This window comes from Manacus candei, unplaced genomic scaffold (assembly GCF_025592945.1).
Source record: "Manacus candei isolate 608988 ecotype Guabito, Panama unplaced genomic scaffold, ASM2559294v1 h1tg000047l, whole genome shotgun sequence".
NCBI classification, from domain to species: domain Eukaryota; kingdom Metazoa; phylum Chordata; class Aves; order Passeriformes; family Pipridae; genus Manacus; species Manacus candei.
Window position 1 is genome coordinate 1,352,614 of NW_026138095.1, and position 18,038 is coordinate 1,370,651.

The 18,038-nt window shown below is 55.1% G+C and overlaps 2 protein-coding genes across 10 annotated transcripts; one reads left to right on the top strand and one right to left on the bottom strand.

Annotated features, from left to right (window-relative positions):
* The first annotated feature begins 13 nt into the window (after positions 1–13).
* FAM104A (family with sequence similarity 104 member A) lies at positions 14–8,202 on the top strand. 2 transcript variants are annotated; one of them, XM_051797757.1, is made up of 4 exons: positions 14–218; positions 1,987–2,083; positions 5,987–6,049; positions 7,552–8,202. In XM_051797757.1, exons 1-4 carry the CDS (start codon positions 172–174, stop codon positions 7,789–7,791), a joined length of 447 nt encoding a protein of 148 aa, XP_051653717.1. In that variant the 5' UTR covers positions 14–171; the 3' UTR covers positions 7,792–8,202. The 2 variants fall into 2 exon arrangements, with proteins under 2 accessions (XP_051653717.1, XP_051653718.1); XM_051797758.1 differs by lacking the exon at positions 5,987–6,049 and having other exon boundaries at positions 17–218.
* Positions 8,203–8,714: 512 nt separating this feature from the next.
* COG1 (component of oligomeric golgi complex 1) lies at positions 8,715–17,489 on the bottom strand. 8 transcript variants are annotated; one of them, XR_007906283.1, is made up of 15 exons: positions 17,177–17,489; positions 16,452–16,696; positions 15,561–15,742; positions 15,016–15,186; positions 14,784–14,937; positions 14,112–14,322; positions 13,188–13,970; positions 12,792–12,938; positions 11,765–11,926; positions 11,351–11,478; positions 10,959–11,067; positions 10,409–10,518; positions 10,242–10,317; positions 9,838–10,010; positions 8,715–8,881 (listed from the first exon to the last, which is right to left on the bottom strand). XR_007906283.1 is itself a non-coding variant. In XM_051797729.1 (15 exons), exons 1-14 carry the CDS (start codon positions 17,486–17,488, stop codon positions 9,857–9,859), a joined length of 2,808 nt encoding a protein of 935 aa, XP_051653689.1. In that variant the 3' UTR covers positions 8,715–8,881; positions 9,838–9,856. The 8 variants fall into 8 exon arrangements, 6 of the variants coding, with proteins under 6 accessions (XP_051653689.1, XP_051653688.1, XP_051653685.1 ...); XM_051797729.1 differs by having other exon boundaries at positions 9,838–9,874; positions 17,177–17,488; XM_051797728.1 differs by having other exon boundaries at positions 9,824–9,874; positions 17,177–17,488.
* Positions 17,490–18,038: the final 549 nt, after the last annotated feature.

Consider the following 18,038-nt stretch of genomic DNA (forward strand, 5'->3'; position numbering starts at 1 on the left):
CCCCGCCCCCGCGCGTGCGCGCTGTGACGTCCCGGGGGCGAGGCGGCGGCGGCGGAAGCGGCGGCGGGGCCGGGACGGGCCGCGCTGCCCCCCCCAGCCCTCAGAGACCCCCTCAGAGACCCCCCCGCCCTCAGAGACCCCCCGCAGCCCCCTCGCAGCCCCCGCGCCGCCATGAGCTGCCGGCAGCCGCTGCCCAGCGAGCGCGGAGCCAGACAGAGGTGGGCGAGGGGAGCGCGGCCTGAGGGCGGGGGAGGAGGGTGAGGGGGCCTCCTGGAGCAGCCCCGAGGGCACCGCACCGGGAAGGTCGGGGGGGCGGTGGAGGGGGTGATTGAGGCGGGGGGTGCGGAGGGGAGGGAGGGGGAGAGCGGGGAGCGGTTCCCGGGGTGCCGGGAGGGGTTAAAGTGGGGCTGGGGGGGTGGGGGTTTGGGTGGGGGGTGTTGGGTGCGGTCGGGAGGTCGAAGGGGCGTAGGGGATGCAGAGGGTGCGGGGGGCTCGGGGGGTGTTTATGGGATCGGTGGGGAAGGGGAGATGGTGAGAGAGAAAGCAGAGGGACCACGGGGCCTGTGGGAGCTGGGCTGTGCCCAGGGTTGTGGGGCCGTGGGGTCATGGAATGGTTTGGGTTGAAAGGACCTTGAAGCCCATCCAGTGCCACCCCCTGCCATGGGCAGGGACACCTTCCATGGACCAGGTTGCTCCAAGCCCCGTCCAACCTGGCCTGGAGGGGTTGAGGGAAGGAGGGATCCAGAGGCAACACAGACGTGTCCCTTCCACGGAAAGTGGTGCCGGGAGAGGGGGGAGCCGCTGGACAGGGTTTGGTGTCTGTGGCCCCGGGGGTGGGGGAGCTCTGGGCTGTGGGCGTGGGCCAGATCCCGCAGCTGAGTGTGCTGTCTGTGAGAAAAGATCCGGCTAAAAATACCTCCCCCGAGCCTGTTTTGACTCATTCGAGCATGGATTAATTTTAGGCACCAGCAGAGCTCCATCCATCCTGTGCTTTGCATGGTGCTGAGATCCTGGGTGACTTGTCATGTTTGTACAGTGGGAAGAAGCCTTTGATGTCAGCATTGAAATTCTGTGGGCTCAGGGGACGGGAATTCTGGGATGATGCTGTGGATCAGCTGCTGGGTTGATGTCACAGAACCATGGAATGGTCTGGGTTGGGAGGGACCTTAAAGGCCATCCAGTCCCACCCCCTGCCATGGGCAGGGACACCTTCCACCAGCCCAGGTTGCTCCAAGCCCCGTCCAACCTGGCCTTTGAGGTTTTCCCTGTATTGTCTCTAATATGGGAATATCAGCACCACCCCCATCCCATTACCCTCCTTCAAACCCCCCTTTGCATTGATGCCTGCAAAGATCTGGATAAAAATTAGGTTGTTGGTGTGTTAAAACTCTTACTTATCAGGCCAGACAGTACAGGCTGCCATGGGAGGGTGGCAGATACACCAGAAACAGGGAAGGGTTTGTTTTCTGCGGGGTGTTTCCTGACAAAACTTAATTTTTGCACGGAAAATAATGTTGCTCAGGAACATGACTTGGTTTCAAAAGCTGCCAGGGTGGAGAGACTCAAAAAATCATGGATGCTGAGTGCAGGCTCATGTGAGCAGGGTGAATTAATTGGGTGTTTATTGAAGTGTGGTCACTGCCACTCATCCTGTTCCCAGGTGTCACTCCAGGGCCCAGGATTATTTTTAGATGTGCAAGGCTGAGAATTGTTCAATGAGTTTATTTAGAAAGATGGTTTTAATGTGAGTCCATGTCCCTTAAGCTGATTTCTTGTGAGAAACAGGATCCTTTTGTCTCTCCCCTCCAACAGCAGCTAAAAGGACAATGTGGGAGTCCACAGCACCTCAGGAGCTTGGATACATCCTCCAGGAATTTACCAAACTTTCCTTTTTTTTTGGTAGAGGTGCCTTCAGAGAACAAACCAGAAGGTATATCAGTAGGCTGATAATTTGTTTTCTCCCATTCTCCCTGAATTTTCCTTCAGGAAGAGGAGAAGGAATGGCAATGAAGAGGATGGTCATGTTCCCCAGACAAAACGTAGCACCAGGAATTCTGTCCTGCAGGACTCGTGGGACACTGAGGTGAGAGCCTTCCCAGGCAAATGCAGTTTCCTTTCTTGCTGAATATCCTGTGAATATTTTCATGGAGAGCAGTTATGAAAACACTTTTTTTTTCCCTCAGCTTTGTGTGTGAGGTCGGGAGGTTTGACTTTGTGACATCGGGGATTGGAATCTGTAAAAGGTGGTTGGGAAATCAGCATGTTTCCAGTGAACCTGGTTATCCCTGGCCTGAATATTTCAAATATTCAAATATTCAAATGCAAGTGAAGACACGAGGAAATAATTTGCTGCCACGTCCAGTTTTGCTGTGTGAGATGAGTTGTGTCCAGAGCTGAGCTGATGATGAGGGTGGATCACAAGGGTGTGTGTGGTCACTTTGCCCCACCTACTCTCCAACTTTGCATTTACTTATATTTAGGTGATTATTTGTGGTAGAAAGTATAAAAAATAAATCCAACCAGTGCTTATCTGGTGTTTAAAAAACACTCTGCTAGAACTGGTCAGTTTAAGCAAAACTTGCTTGTTCACAGCCAAGATGTTTGTACTCAAACAATTTGGTTTTTACTCAAATTTTCCATGGGGTTTTTTTTTGGTGGACATGGGATAAACTGTCTCATGTTTTCTTACCCCTCGCCAGACAGGTGTTCTCTTAGTGCAAGTTGTGAGCTGTGAGGTTTGTTTGCTTTAAAAAAATGCTGATTTCCCAACTGCTGCCAGGTTTCCTGAGTTGTTGCCCGTATGAATCACCTGAAAATTCACTGTGAGCATTTCTGCTAAGCAATGTCCTTCTGTTGCAAAACACTCATGGAAAAGAGGGTGCAGAGCAGAGGCTCCCTCCTGGTCTGTGCCCCTGGAAGTTAATGAAATTAATTTCTTTTAAGGTTCTTGAAATACCCTTGTTTTTGTAAAGCCTTCCCACTTTGAAGGGGGACTGTGATGAGTAATTACAGTCTGAATTATTACTGAATTAACTGAATTATTGCAGTTCCGTTGAACTATTAACTGTTCTTTGCAGAAAATATTTAGTGCTGTGTAACTTTGAGCTCTTTTATAATATGGAAATGGTTTCAAATGTGTATTTATACATTCCTGTTGCGAGGGAGGCTCTTTTAACCTGGTCACCTTACAAGTAGCTGGTGTGGTAGTGACACTGCTGGGAAGTGGTTTAAGAGGTGATGTTCCTCACGAGGGAATTTTCTGGGGTTGAAACTGTCCTGGTTCGTGTGTTGCTGTTTTTCCAGGAGTGAGACTTTGCATTTTTGGGTGTGAGGGGAGAACCATCGCTAGTTTGTTGCCATCTGACACCGAATCACTTGTCCAACAGGTCAAACCCCTCCGTGTGTGTAGAGTAGTTAAAGGCTAAAGCAGCTTTGTGGCGGGAGGAGGAAGAATTTAGTGTGGAACGAGGGATTGAAGTGGGAGTAATGAAATTAAGGATATCAGGAAAAACCTGGATGGTGAGTGGCAGAAGCACCTTTGCTTGTCGTGTAAACACCTGGTGTTTGGGCAGAGCCACGGAAAGCAGGACTGGCAGTGGTTTTGTGGCCACAGGGGAGGGGTGACCTTAACCCTGTGCTGGGTGTTTGGGTGCTGGAAGGGAACAGCACGGGCATGGCTGACCCTGGGCAAGGTCACTGCTCAGGCTAACAGAGGCTGTGCTTCTTGCATGCTCTTGCCTTGAAAAAGCCTGGGTTTAACACATTAAAGCCTGGTGTGAGGCAGGGGAAGCTCTCACTGCTGAGGAATGTGCCCACTGGACACACACAGCTTTCCAAACAGCACTGGCCCCTCTCCCCAGGGGACAGAACTCACAATGTTGTCTCCTGATGAATAGAGCTTTTTCTCTTTTTTTTTTTCCCCCCCCTTGTTTTCTTGCTGGATCACAGAACTGAGCATGCCCAGAAATTCAAGCCACGAGATTAAATCAGTATTATTTGAATGTTTGTGAAGGACTTCCTGTGCCAAAGGGAGAAATCCTTGTGCTCATTGTGCACAAGTGCTTCCGATTGGTGTCGCTTGGAAAGTCTCAGCCAGTTGTAGCACTCTTATTTAGTTTCCTGGTACTTTGCTGCTTGCAAAGACACCTCTTGGTGATTAAAAATTCTCTCTGGCTCTAGGATGTTGAACTGGAAAGTGTGTGGGGGAGAAACTTGTGACTTCTGAGAGCACACTGAGAGTCGCTTTCTGCAGGGTGTCACACCCCTGCTTTTTGTGAAACATCACCTCAAGTCCTGATTCCTGTGGCCTTTTTTATTTGGAAGTTATGGAATCACAGGATATTCTGAGTTGGAAGGGACCCACAAGGATGATTGAGTCCAACTCTTAAGGGAATGTTTCCTCTTGCAGAGTGAGGTTAGTTGGGAACATCACCCCAGTGTGACAATCAGGCAGCTGTGTTTTTAAACAGGACTTGGCTTTTGGCAGGATCTCTTCCCATTTTTTTTGTCCTACACGTGTTGGTCTGAAGAGTGAGATGAAGGGAAGTTTTTTCCTTAGTGGCAGTTCCAGCATGGGCTGATTGTGATGTCATCCCTCAGCCCCTCACTTTGAATCCCGCTGCTCACCTGAGCTAGAGCTGATTCCAAAGGATTTGCTGTTTTCTCCCACTGGATTGTCCTTTCACCCAGGACAGGCAGCACCCCTGACTGACTTTTACAGGAGGGAAACTGGGATTCTCTTCAATCTCTGTCAGTGCTGCTTCTTGGCAAATTGCTGTGTAAGGATGTGCCATTCCTGCCTCTCCTGCAGAAGCCACTCCCAGGTGACAGGCTCCCTGGGGGGACAGGAAGCCTCTGGAGTTCAGTGCAGGGACTGGCACAGGGCAAACACCGCACTGGAACCACGGCCAACGTTAAACATTAGCAAGGCAGAGCCTTTGCCACGCAATCTCCCTTCCTGTTCAGCCTGTCCTCCCTTGTCCAGGAGATCAGCTGGGCTGTTTTCCCTCTCTCTGGTTAGAAATTCATTGCTGGCCCCCACAGTGAGTCAGGAGGAGTTGAAGAACCTGAGGAATCACCAGTGAAAAACCCTTTGCCCTGATTTTCCCTGGGAAGGAAGCGGGTCAGGGTGTTCTGGCTAACTCCTTCCTTCCTGAATAACTTCTGTAAACCTGAATTTCTCGTGGTTCCTCTTTGTCCTGGCCGATGTGAGGATTCCCCAGCTCTTGGAAACACGGCTGGGTTATCAGCCCATGGCAGCAGTCCCTGCTCAAATCAAATCGTGTCCCCCTCTGCTGAGGGAAGGGCTGGTCTAAAATCCTAAGTTAAAACCAGACCATGTCTCTGTTAAACTCATCTTGGGGGAGTCTGAGAGCAGCAGGGGCTGAGTGGCTGTTCCTGCAGTTCCTGTCAGGAGGGACCGAGATGCTGCCTCACAGATCTGCACATTGATACATTTAACAGCACATCTGTTGGGAAATGAAACTTGTGTAGCTACTCTGAGCGGTATTAAGGGTTAATGAGTCCAGTAAACCTTGAAGATGCCCTTTTGGTAGTTAAAGTAGTCCCAAATTTCACTGGGCTGCTCCCCTCTGCCCTTTTAAAGCTTTGTTGCACTGTGTAGATGCCTGTCGTTGCTGACATGATGATTCAAGGATTCTTTTCTTGTCTAATTGTAGTCCAAATGCGTAACAGAAAGTGCACCACAGCCTGGGGAAATGGTAGGTCCTCGATGGGATTGGGGCAGTGATGAAGGGGTGCTGGTGCTAGTGAATTTTTGCATTAGAGAACTGGAAATAAAGAGGGTCTGACAAGCCCTGACATCTGTCAACAGCCTTAGGTGCAAGAAGCACGTCCCAGGACACTGTGCCAGCTTTGACAAAGCCGGATATGCACAAAGTAACCGCTGGAAATCGTTTGTCGGGGTGTGAAACGGGAGCAGTGGGTGACGCCAGGTTCTCATTTGGCTTTTTACCTTGATTTGCAGAAGGTGGCTGTAACGAAGCTCAGTAAGGAGCGCAGACTAAAAGGAAACAAAGTGTCCTGTGCGGTGGGTTTCTCTCCAAGGCTGCTGTGGCTCACTCGGCGTAACAGCATCGCGTGTCCCTCTGTGCTGCTGGGCAAGAGGGTGGCCAGTGCCTTTCCTGGCTCCTGCTGTCCTGCCAGGGCTCTCTCCCTCTCTAGACTTAGCAGCTTTAGGAGGAGGAGCTGGTTGCTCCTGTAGTTCCATCTGTGCTTCCTCAGGAATGACTCCCCTGGGTGTTTCTCCTCGGGGCCCCTGGCTTGGCTTGCTGTGCTCCATCAGAGCTGAAGCGTTTTTGGTGCTTAGCAAAACAGGGGGCTCTGGTAGGGCTGGATGGTCATGGTGGGTCAGTGCCAGGGGTTGTGGTCCACCCCAAACATCCACAGTGCCTTCCTGGGCCTTGGACACACATCAGGTACAGTTTGCACCATTCCTCAGATTGCCTCCTTCTGGATGTGGTGCTGACTGCAAAATCACTGGGGACTTCTTGAAATTCGTCCTCCTCTGCTGTGGCACAAAGCTTTGACTTCTGTGGCTCAATACTTACAAAAACGTGGAGTTTTTTGCTGCTCTCACTTGCTCTGGATGCTTGTGTGAATTTACTTATGGGATGGCAGAGTAGCCACTCACTAATTGACTCACCCAAATATTTGCAGGTCCTGACCAGCACATCACACAGTAATAAAATATTTCAGCTGCTGGAACCTTTCCTTAGCAGCCCTTAAAATGCTGTGAGCTGAACAGTTTGATGTCTTTGAACGCCTGAGAATGATGGCTGATGCTCTTCCAGCCATTCCCATGAAATGTGGTTACCCTGAATGCTGGCAAATGAGCCTTGGCCTCTCTGGGAGCCATATCCTGAGTTCTCTCTGCTGCTTGTGGAATTTTTCAGTGGCTTTTGCTCTTTTACTGTCACATCCAGTGAATTGTCATGGAATTGTTATGGGACACTACCAGTTCACACTGCCACCCCAGCACTCTGCTGGGAGAAGAGCAGTTGTATCTCTGTCAAGGTGTTCAAAGACTTAAAATGGGTGTCATGGTGCATTTGTTTTTAACAGCTTCTTGCTTTGGATGCTCCAGATCTCACTTGAGAAGGGTTGTCTTGTAGGAAAAGGCTTTGCATGATGCTCCCGTAAAGCCTCTGCTACAACAGCAGTGCCAAACTGCAGCTCCCCCCTGCCCTGCCTGCCTGTACTGACACGTGCAGCTCCCTAGGAATGTTCTTTATTTTCCAATTCTCGGATTAATCCAGCAAACTTCACTAGTGCTAATGTGGGTTTGGGGGCAGAGCTGATGGGTTTAAACCAGAAAGACTGAAATCCAACATCCTGGAGGTCAGCGAACCCCGGGTGAAGGATTGTCCCCTCAGCTCTGGGACGCTTGTGTTGGCAACAGCAACCTGGTAATGCCAGGGGGATTTATTTCAGTCCATGGGGCTGACAAGCCGGAGGGGAGGGGGTTGGCATAAAGGGGCGAGGGCAGGAGAGGAGTGTCTGATGTTGCTGTTCACCCTCTGTGTGTCCCAGTCCTCCAGCAGCGACAGCGGCAGCAGCAGCAGCAGCTGCAGCAGCAGCATCAACAGCCCCGACAGAGCGTGTGGTGCAGAGTCCAGCCTCAACCCCAGCATTGCGGGATCCAGCCCCGTCTCCTCCCAGCCCTTCCACGAGCAGTCTGCACTAAGCCAAGGTCCTTACTTCCACATCAACCAGATCCTGAAGGAAGCCCACTTCCACAGCCTACAGAGCCGGGGACGCCTCCCTACATGATGACCCAGCAGCTCCCTGCCTTCTGTGAAGGGACAGCACTGTGTAGATTTGATATTTCAACTTCAAAGTTTGTTAACATGGAATTGCACAAAATTACCTGTTGCCTTTTCAGTCTATATTTGAAATAACAGGTTAACAGGAGATTGTTTACTTGTGGTTTGCTGCACTATTGCAATGCAAAAGGGGCTTTGAAGCAATTTTTATAGGATTCTTTTTGGGGTGGTTCTAAAGTGCGTGGCAAGAGGAGACTGAGGAGTCCGCATGTGTGTTATAGGATTGCAAACTGTCCAATTCCAATCGACTGCCTAATCTGTTTGTTAGCAAGTTGTTGCTTTCTGTAAAGTTCTCTTAAGCGTTCCTCTTCAGTTTTATAAGTCTTTTTTTAATTTCAATAAACTAGTTAAAAAATGATTTGGCAACATAATTTTTTGAGCATTTAGAGTTAGTAGGAACAGTTAAGAATAGGAGCAGTGACTGCAGGTCCTTAGGCCTGGGCAGCTGTGAGCTCCCACCCAGCTCAGTGTGAGGAGTCCTGTCTCACATGAGCCTCACAAGAAAATGTGAAATTAGACCCAGGAGAGCTTGTGCAGGTCCTGCTGGGGCCACTCAGAGCAGGACAGAGGAGTCGTGCCCTGCTCCAGCACCCGTTTCTAGCTGTGAAATGTTTTGTTTTCTGTTAGTGTGTAGGTTGTTTGGGGATTTTTTTTTTTTCTTTAATTTGACTTTAAGGTTAACAATGTAAAGAACAGGAGGTGAAAGAGCAGCTCCCCCTCTGCTCCAGCAGCCAGGGGACAAGGACAATCCCGAGCTGAGCCCGGTTCGAGTGACACACCCTGATCCGGCTGAGAATGGGAAGCACTGACAATCCTGGAGGTGGCACCGGTCCTGCCCAGGGGACAAATGGATCTCAGAGGAGACAGACACACAGCCCAACGTTTTATTTGCTGCTGCCTCACTTGGTCATGCCCGAGAGCCAGCCCAGCTTGAAGAGCGAAGGCGCCGCCGTGTCCTCGTCCTCGGTGACGAGCTGCCTGAACAGGGAGCCCGGGCGGGAGGCCTCGTCTTCTCTGGGGAGCACAGGAGCTGCAACCTGGCAGTTTTTAAACACAGAAGTCACTATAACTGTTACAGCAAACCTGTGACTTGCTCCATACCCTCAGCCACAGGAGCTGCAAGGTGTAGCCCACAGCAAGAACAGCTCTTCCCAGGCAACCTGACCCACGACCGGCGCGGTGTTGCTGCTGGGGGTTAGTGACAGACAGACAGACACAGGGACAGCAGCACAGCAGCACCTGGCTGTTGTTAGCAGCCAGGGAACTTGGCAGATGGCACTCAGTGCTCAACAAACCCCACATCAACACTCTGAGCTGCAGGGAAGAGGCTGCTGCCCTCAGAGCAAAGGATAACAGCATGGTAGCAGCACAGCTGTTGCCCTTGCAGAGAGCTCGTCGTGGAGAACTACGGATTTTAACCTCTCCAGGAGTGATTTAGCATTGAAGAAGGATCAGGCAGCTGTCAGGGATTCTGGGAAGGGTGGCTGGCACAGGATACAGGTGAGGGGAGTGACAGGAGCGAGCCACACGTCACTGCACACTTCTATGCTCCACTCCAGCTGAGGTACGAGAGGTAAGGAATACCTTTATTGGGAAGCTTTGGGCTTTTAAACAACCCTTATGTCGTGTCTGGTCCTGAATGGTTCTGAGTAAGGGAGAAAGGAGAGTTGCAGAGTGAATTGAACATCATCTCATGTGATAAAACCAGACCTTTAACTCTTGTCCTGACTCTTGTCAAGGCTCACCAACTTGGCCCACTTGCCAAGACGTCACCACAGATGGATTACTGGGTTGGTAATAACTTAAGGAAATTCCTGCTTCCCACTGCAGTGAGTATTCCTTGGCTCTCACTCAGCACACAGAGCTCCATCTAAGCAGATGTTTTAAACGGGGGGAAATGTAGCAACACAAGGCTTGTCTGCTACAGCTCAGCCACAGGACAGAGCGGAGCCTCTGTGAGAGCAGCACACACTCCTCACACAGGCTGAGGTACCAGGCCAGGCTCCTCGAGGTTAGAGGGCAGTGTCCCACTGCAAAGGAGTTCAGTCATTAGCCACTGTCCTTCAGCCTTTCTTGCAGCCCCTCCTCAATGAACTGTCCTGGATGCATTGCCCTCGAGATGCCCGGGCTGTGTAAATCCTCACTGTGTTTCAGGGTGCTTATTGCCTGTTTTGCCACAGAGCAGTGGCCCAAAAATACAGGGGCAAAGGGGGGTTGTTTTTTGAGGGTCGTGGGAAAATCCAACCCATCTCCTGCTGTGTTGCCATAATGACTCTCATTTTACCGAAAATAAAAATCAGGTGAAATATTAACTGTTTGGCTACTTTCTTCTTTCCCCACAAGCTTGAGTGTCATACTGGCAAAATATTCCCATTTGTAGGGCCCAGTTGTACCAACCTGGACTCGCTCTGTGCTCCTGGCAGTGGACTTGCTCTTCCGTGAGCTCGACATACTCAGCGGCAGGAGTCCAAACCTTGAGATGGAAGGAAGAGAAATGGGAAGCAGCAATTCCAGACCTGCTTCCCCAGAGACAGGAGGATGCCCGGGAGAGCCGAGTGCCTCACCTGATCTGGCTGGATGCCAAGGGCAGGATGTTGTGCAGCTCCTGGGAGCTCAGTGCCCCACTCCGGCTCGTGTACTGGTTCTCTGTCCCCGTCAGCAAGCCAAAGAGAACCTGGAAGGCAGGAAGGAGCTGTTTGTATTTGGGGAAGAGAACCTGAAAGGCACGAGGAGCCATCTGAATTTGGGGGCCCTGCAGAGCTGATCACACAGAACATGGTGAGTCCACTGGCATTAAGTTCGAACATGAAGTGTCTCCCTTCCCCCTCTAACTCTTGCTTTTAATTATTCCCACAGTTGAGTTCCAGGCCTGTTTCAGCACTACTTAAGCCACTTAGTGTTGCACAGGCTCCAGTGAATCCTGTTAGATAAAGTTGAGCCAACTCCAGGCACGGTGACGCGGCACAGCCGGCTCAGCCAGCTCCTCTTATCTTCAGCTGGCATTAAATACTCTTCCCATTTCCAAGGAAGTGCCAGTGGTTATCTTTAGGCATTAAGCAGTTTAAAGCCACCCCAGCTGCCCTTCTAAAGGCATTTTGCAGCCCTCTTCCTTACGGAGGTTCTCTGGACCAGGCGGTTCAAGTTGCTGTTCAGGTGTGGAGTGAAAACGTCCAAGTCGAAGGGATCGATGTGTCCCTCCAGGAAGTCGATCACCTTCTCAATCCTGCAAGCAGAGCAGAGGGGTCCTGTCAGGGGTGACATCCTGCTGACAGCTGCTGCTGCCACCTCTGAAGCACCTCTCTGAGGTGACTGAGCAGAACAGGAATTGCTCAGCAGAACAGCAGCTGAGCCACAGAGTCCCACCCCTCCCCTATTTTAAGGGTGAGCTTAGTGTCAGAGCAGGGTGCAGTGTCAGAGCTCGGAGCCTGCACTGCTCGACTCCTGTGACTGTTGTAGGGCCCCACAACCTTCTGTTGAAGGATCTGAACCCCAGAACTGCACCTCACCCAGAGTCCTGCTTGATCCTGCTGGGCTTCCCCTCCTCACCCTTGGCCGTCAGGATGATGCTGAGGTACCGCAGGTCATAGAGCAACTGCAGAGCTCTGGTCTGGGTCAGGGGGAAGGTGTCCACCTTCTGAAACAGGACAGGCAGCAATGGGGCTCTTCCCTGGCACAGAGAGGGCTCTCCAAGGGGAACATTAAAAACACCAGCCCCAAGAGACAACCAACCGAACCGAGCCGTTGTGAGCATGAAATGTGCCCAATCCCCTGCTGCCTCAGCTTTGGGTGAGTGTTTAAGAGTGTCTCCTTTCCAGCTCTCATGGACAGACACTTTCTGTTCCAAGGGGCAGGAGCATGTGCATCCCTGCATTCCCAGCCACCCTGCCATCCCACCCCCCCTGCAGATCCCACCCACGAACCTTCTCCTGCTTCTGTTCCATGAGCTTTTGGTAGGCAGCGAGCACCTCTGCCATGCAGGTCCTCAGCAGCTCCTGCAGGGTCACCTTGGGAAGAGTGTGGCCACCCACCCGGTTCACCTCCTGGCACAGGCTGAACAGGAGGCACTGGACGTGCCAGGAGGGCTGTGGAAGAGAACAGTGTTTACTTCCACGTGGTCTGGGAGCTCTGTTTGCTTTAGCAGCACCACATCCCTTCAGCTGGGTGGTGGGAGCTTCCTGCTTCCTCAGCAGCCATGAAGCTTTGTCCCCACAGCTCAGGCATCTCCTGGGGTTTGATTTACTGACACCCTGGATTTTGGGTTCCAGCAGCCCTCAGAGTCCCACCAGAAGTGGGACTTGGGTGTGGTGAGAACAGAATTGCTTGTTGTGCCTGTCCTGTCACCACTGACCCTGCTCTGAACACCTGCTCCTCGGGGTTGTTTCTCCCTCGCTCTTCTCCTCTATCCAAGCTCTCATCCTGCTGCTTTTTCCCTCAGAATCAATAAAATTCACTGGATAAGGTTCACTACAGAAGACTATTGCCCTGCCCAGCCCCTCCTGTGCTGTGCAAACACAGAACTCACTCCTGGCCTGGCCCTCTTCCCCCTCCCGACTGCCACCTGTTTTGTACCAGGGCCTTCCTGCACCACCTCCACACCTAAGGAAAACCACACACTTGGTTCCCTTAGGATTTCACCATCCCACTGCTGCAGCCCTGTCCTTCAGGGCATGCAATTTCCGTGAAATTTCTCTCCTGGGACCTCTGTGTTTAAACCAGACCTAAGTCCTTCTCTGGCTCAGTTCTACAGGATCTGGGCCAGTCTTCTTCATTGGAATAAACAGCAGCAAGGATCTATTTCCTTCCTGTGACCTCTGTCCTTACAAAGTGAGTATCTCAAAGAGCACCAGAGAGTGTTTGTCCTCTGCTCATGACACCAAACAGCTCCCCAGCAGGGCAGCACGTGGGGTGGAACCCAGTGCTCTCCTCCCCCCAGCCTGTTCCTCGTACCTGCACGGGCAGCCGGATCTTGGACGTTACGCTGCTCCCAGACTCCGTTTCCTCCTGGATTTCAATTTCGTCCCAGTTGGTGGCTGTGGCCAGGACAGAACCAGCCGTGTCCAGCAGCAGTGTGCGGGTGAAGCACTGAACCAGACTCTGGAGCACAAACCCAAAAGCCCCAGTGAGAGGACAGACAGCTCTAACAGGACCAAGGATAGACAGCCTGCCCTGCCTGCGACCCCCACACCTCCCAAAGCAACCCATGGAGACCATCCCACTGGAGTCCCCTCCGAGCTGCCACCCCCTCCTCTCCCAGCAGCCTGGCGAGCTCTTGGCAGCCAGGGCCACCCCCAGGGAGGGAACCCCCCACCAGAATCAGCTCTGAGGAGGGACACAGCTCCTTACTTTGGTGACAGCCGAGCTCCAGATCTGATAGGCCAACAGGCTCTGCTGCAGGAGCTCTGCCTTCAGGCCCTGCCACTTGGCCTGCTCGGGGGTCACTTCCTGGGCCTTCCCCTTCCCCAGCTTCTTGTTGGAGCGCGTTTCCTTGGGCGCCGTGTCCGTGCTGCCCTCCTGGCCCAGCACACAGCGCTGCAGGTGAGGGCACAGCTCGGGCAGGGACTGGCACAGCCTGGCCATGAACAGGACGGCGTTGAGCCGGGCATCGCCAGGGGGGCCCAGCTGGCCCCCCAGCAGGCCCTGGGCCCTCTGGAGCTCCTCCCTGACGCAGCCCAGCACGTGCTGGACGCAGGCGATGCACTGGTCGCGCAGCAGCCCCCGCACGGTGCCGGCGTCGGCGAAGCGGTCGAAGGCGGAGCGCGGCTGCACCGCCGGCTCCTTGGGCACCGAGGGCTCCGCGGGGAGGTAGGACAGGAGGTCATCCAGCCTGGCCTTCAGCTTGGAGTCCAGGGCCGAGCAGAAGCTCTGCACGCACGGCGTGAGCGCCTGCGCCTTCATGGCCAGCCCGCTGCGGGCGAAGGGCCCGCGCTGCCCCACGCTCACCCACGCCGCGTCCGCCGGCAGGTCCCCGGGGCCCTCCGACCACAGGAACAGCGCCACGTTGTGCTCCAGCTGGATCTGCTTGCTCAGGGCAGAGCCGCCCGGTTTGACTTCCAGTTCCTGCAGGGCTAAAGTGAGCAGCTGCTTGGAGCTGCTGGAGATGGAGTCGAACCCTTCTTTGGTCAGAGTCTGGAACAGAACCAGGAGGGGAAAAAGCACCTTTAAGTGTGCCACTTAAACACGCCCTGAGCACTGCTAACAGGCACCAGTGTGGGCTGGCTGGGACAAGGGAGGGGCACAGGTCAAGGGTCCCCAGAGCTCAGCACCCACCTGCAGCCTGTCCAGGAAGAGCTGCTGCAGCAGGTCCTCCCAGAGGGACACGGGCCTGTCCAGGAGCCGCCGGCACACGGCCTCCCAGCTGTGGCTGCCCGACTCGCTGGAGAGCAGCTCCCACACGGCATCTCGGATCCCTGCCAGCCCCTTCATGCTCCTCACGTACACCAGCAGGCTGCTGACCCCGGCCCTGATGTCATCACTGCACCTGAAGGCAACATTTCACCGCTGGGCTGGGAGCACAGTGCTCCAGGAACGGGGAGGCAGCTCACAGAGACCAGGTGGCTCCATCAAATAATGGGACAAGGCTGTGAAGGGGAGGCAGGAAAGGGCCTGCTGGGATAGGGCGGAGCTGGCAACTACATAAAGGGGGTCTGGCTTCCCACACACAGTCCTAGGAAGGAGGAGAAAGAAGGTGCTGGGTCAAGGGCCAAATGAGCCAGGTAAGGCAACTTCTTGCCATTTACTCTGTGCTTGTTTGCTGGGGGTTGTGGGAGTGTGTACAGACAAGTCTGTACAGCCCAGCTGGGCTGTTGTGTCCCAGTATTCCAGCCTGTCTAACTGAGGATGAGGGATGAGGTGGTCAGGGAATCTGGGGTTGCTCTGTGCTGCCCAGGGGTCACACAGAGCCCAGGAGAGCCCTGCAAAGGGGGCCCCTGTGCCACTCACATGCTGATCCACTGCTGCAGGGTCTCCCTGAGGTGCTCCTGGCTGATGGGGTGTGCCAGGGTCCGCAGGGCCGGCTGGAATTCCACCACAGACTCCGGCAGGTACTTGAACCAGCTGCTCAGCTTCAAGTCCTCCTCCAGGACCCCCCCTCTCCCTGGAAGCACAGGGTCAGGGATGAGCCCAGCACAGGGGCACCCTCCTGCCTGCACACCGGGGTGGGGGCAGTGCTCACCTGCAGGGTGCTGGCCTGTGGTGCTCTCCAGGGTGGAGAAGAGCAACCCACAGGGCAGGGCTGGGTCCGGGGACATCCCCTCAGGCACGGTGTAGAACAGAGCGTGAGCCTGGTACAGGGTGGTGGTGAGCAGCTCCATCAGGGAACACACCTGAGCCTTGATACCTGCCCCTGCAGGGAAACCACACTGAGCCCAGGCAGCCCCTTCAGCAGGTGTGAGTGGCACCCTGTTCCAAGGCTTTTGAGTTAGGGAAACCTTCCAGAGAAAGGCTGGAGGGTGAAGGACTCAGCCTTGTGCCCCACTCCTTCCCCATTACAGGTGGGCTTGGCTTAAGACCCTGAGAACTGGTAATTTTTGTGTACTGTGGAGGTCTTTTGCTGCTGGGGCAAAGCACTGCCAGCAATGACAGGACATGGCTGTGTCCCTGCCACCGTGAGATCTATGGGAAAAACATGGGAATAACCCCCCTTGTTCTGGGGGCTTGAGGGGGGCGAAGGGAAGGGTAACCCCAACTCTCCCAAGGACACATCCCGGTGGCACTGACCGTGGTGTGGCTGGTTGAGCAGCTGCTGGATGGCCATTTTCCTGGCCAGGAGGAAGTCAGCCAGGGCCTGGCGTGGGGAGCTGTCCTCCAGCAGCATGATGGCACACAGGGCCTCGGCCACCGCCTGGTCCGACACCGCCCGCGACCGCAGCAGGGCCTTGCTCTCCTGCAGGATGGTGGATCTGCCCGGGGAACGGGGTGGGGGGTCACTGGGGGCTGTGTCTGACCGAGCCATTCAGGTCTTGTGTGATAACCACCAAGCCAGGGGGTTATTTTCCCAGATATAAGTGGGACTGTCAGGGCGTTATGGGGCTGGGTGAGGTGTTTGTGTCCCACAGCTGGTCTCGGGCTCATGGAGTGGTTTGGGTTGGGAGGGATCTTAAAGCTGCCTGGTCCCTATCAGCTGCAGCCTGTCATGCTGTGCTTGCTGGCCATGGGATACTCCCCAGAATCCCCTGCCTTCCCTGCCTGCTGGCTTTCCAGGGGCATTCTTGGAGTGTTGTACTCCCAGATTTGACACTTGGCACATCCTAGGGATCCAGGTGCAGCTGCCATGCCAAGGGGCAGAGGTACCTAAAGCCCCACAGGTGATTTCTCAGGACAGGTTAAGAATTCCCCCACCCTGATGCAGCCCATGTTCTCTCCTGCCTTCCCTGGGCGGTGTCTGAGTCACACTGAGGTGAAACCCAAATGGTTTGGGTCAGAAGGGACCTTAAAAACATCTCATTCCACCCTCTGCCATGGGCAGGGGACACCTTCCACTAGCCCAGGGTTGCTCCAAAGCCCATCCAACCCGGCCTTGGACACTTCCAGGGATGGGGCAACCACAGCTTCTCTGGGCAACCTGTGCCAGGGCGTCTCCCCCTCCCCACCCGTCCCTTCCCAGCCCACCTGAGGTGGCTGGCGGCGGCCACCTGGCGCAGCAGGATGGGGAACCGGGCGAGGACGGGGCTGCTCCGGGTGCGGGGGGCGTCCAGCTGGAGCTGCCGGCGCAGGTGGGCACCCAGCAGGTGGAGCCGGGCAGCCTGGAGGTACCGACCCCCCTCCACCGCCCCCCAGACCTGCTCCGGCACCTCCAGCAGCAGCTTCAGCTGAGCCGCCGCCCCATAGAACCCGCGCTGGGCCGGGGGGCGAACCTGGGGGGAGAGAGGGGACAGAAAGGGTTGGGGGGGGTTAGAAAGGGAGAAGAGGGAACTCGGACCCCAGAAATGGGTCAGGGACCCCAGAACAGGTCAAGAACCCAAGAAGTGGGATAGGGACCCCAAAACAGGTCAAGAACCCAAGAAATGGGACAGGGATGCCAAAAGTAGGGATAAGGACTCCCCAAAATGGGACAGGGATCCCCAAACAGGTCAGGGACCCTAAAAATGGGACAAGGACCTCAATATTAGGTAAGGGACCCAAAAGGAAGTGGAGGGGGAGAAGAGGAGATGAAGGGGTGAAAAGGGTGAGGAAACGGGATGGGGGGTAAGAAGAGGAGGAAAAAGGGGTGAGAAGGGTGAGAAGAGGGAGGGGTTGGGGTGGGAAGAAGGGGTGATGGAGGGGGAGAACAAGGGGTGATGGAGGAGGGCAAGAAGGGGCGATGGCCGCCCTGGGCCGCCTCCCTCGCCCCTCACCGTGGCTGGGGGCTCGGGCCGGGCCGAGCCGCCCCGCTGCAGCCCCCGCACGGCGCCCAGCAGGCGCTCGGCGCTGCGCCGCATCTCGGCGATGGTGTCGGCCGCCTCGATGAGGTCGCGGTAGCGCTCGCCCACCATCTGCCGCAGCTCCTCCCGCTTCTGCTCGATGCCGGCGCGCAGCCGCCGCTCCACCGCCCGCAGCTCGGCCGCCGTGTGGGCCTCGAACAGCGCCTCGGCCTCGGCGCCCCGCGCCGCCATCGCCGCCATCGTCCCGGGCCCAGCCGGGCCCGGCGGGGGCGCCGCCGCCGCCATCTTGGTCACGGGAAGGGGCCGGTCCTTCCGGGCCGCGCTGGCGGGGCGGCGCCGCCATCTTTGAGCCGGGCAAAACCTCACCCGGGCGCTGTTTCCATGGCCGCGCCCCCGCCATCTTTGAGCCGGGCAGAGCTTCACCCGCACGCCGTTGCCATGGCGGCGCCGCCGCCATCTTTGTGCCGGGCAGAGCCGCGTTGCCAAGGCGACGCGCGGGGGGGAAACATCGCGTTGTTTATTTTATTTATTTATTTATCTGTTTATTTATTTAATTATTCTCTTGCCCGTTTCCCCGGTAAACGGGCCGGGGCCCGCGGCCTGAGGGTGCCGCTCTCGCTCCACACACCCCAGGAGGGGCCGTTTGGGTTTGGGGAGGGCTCGGTACAAACAGCCCCGCTCTGAGCGCCGGGATATCCCCCCAAAATCCATCCAGGATGGGCAGGGCTTGGAGCAACCTGGGCTGGTGGAAGGTGTCCCTGCCCATGGCAGGGGTTTGGGACTGGATGAGCTTTAGGGTTCCTTCCAGCCGGGCAGGAGAGATGCTGGAGTAACC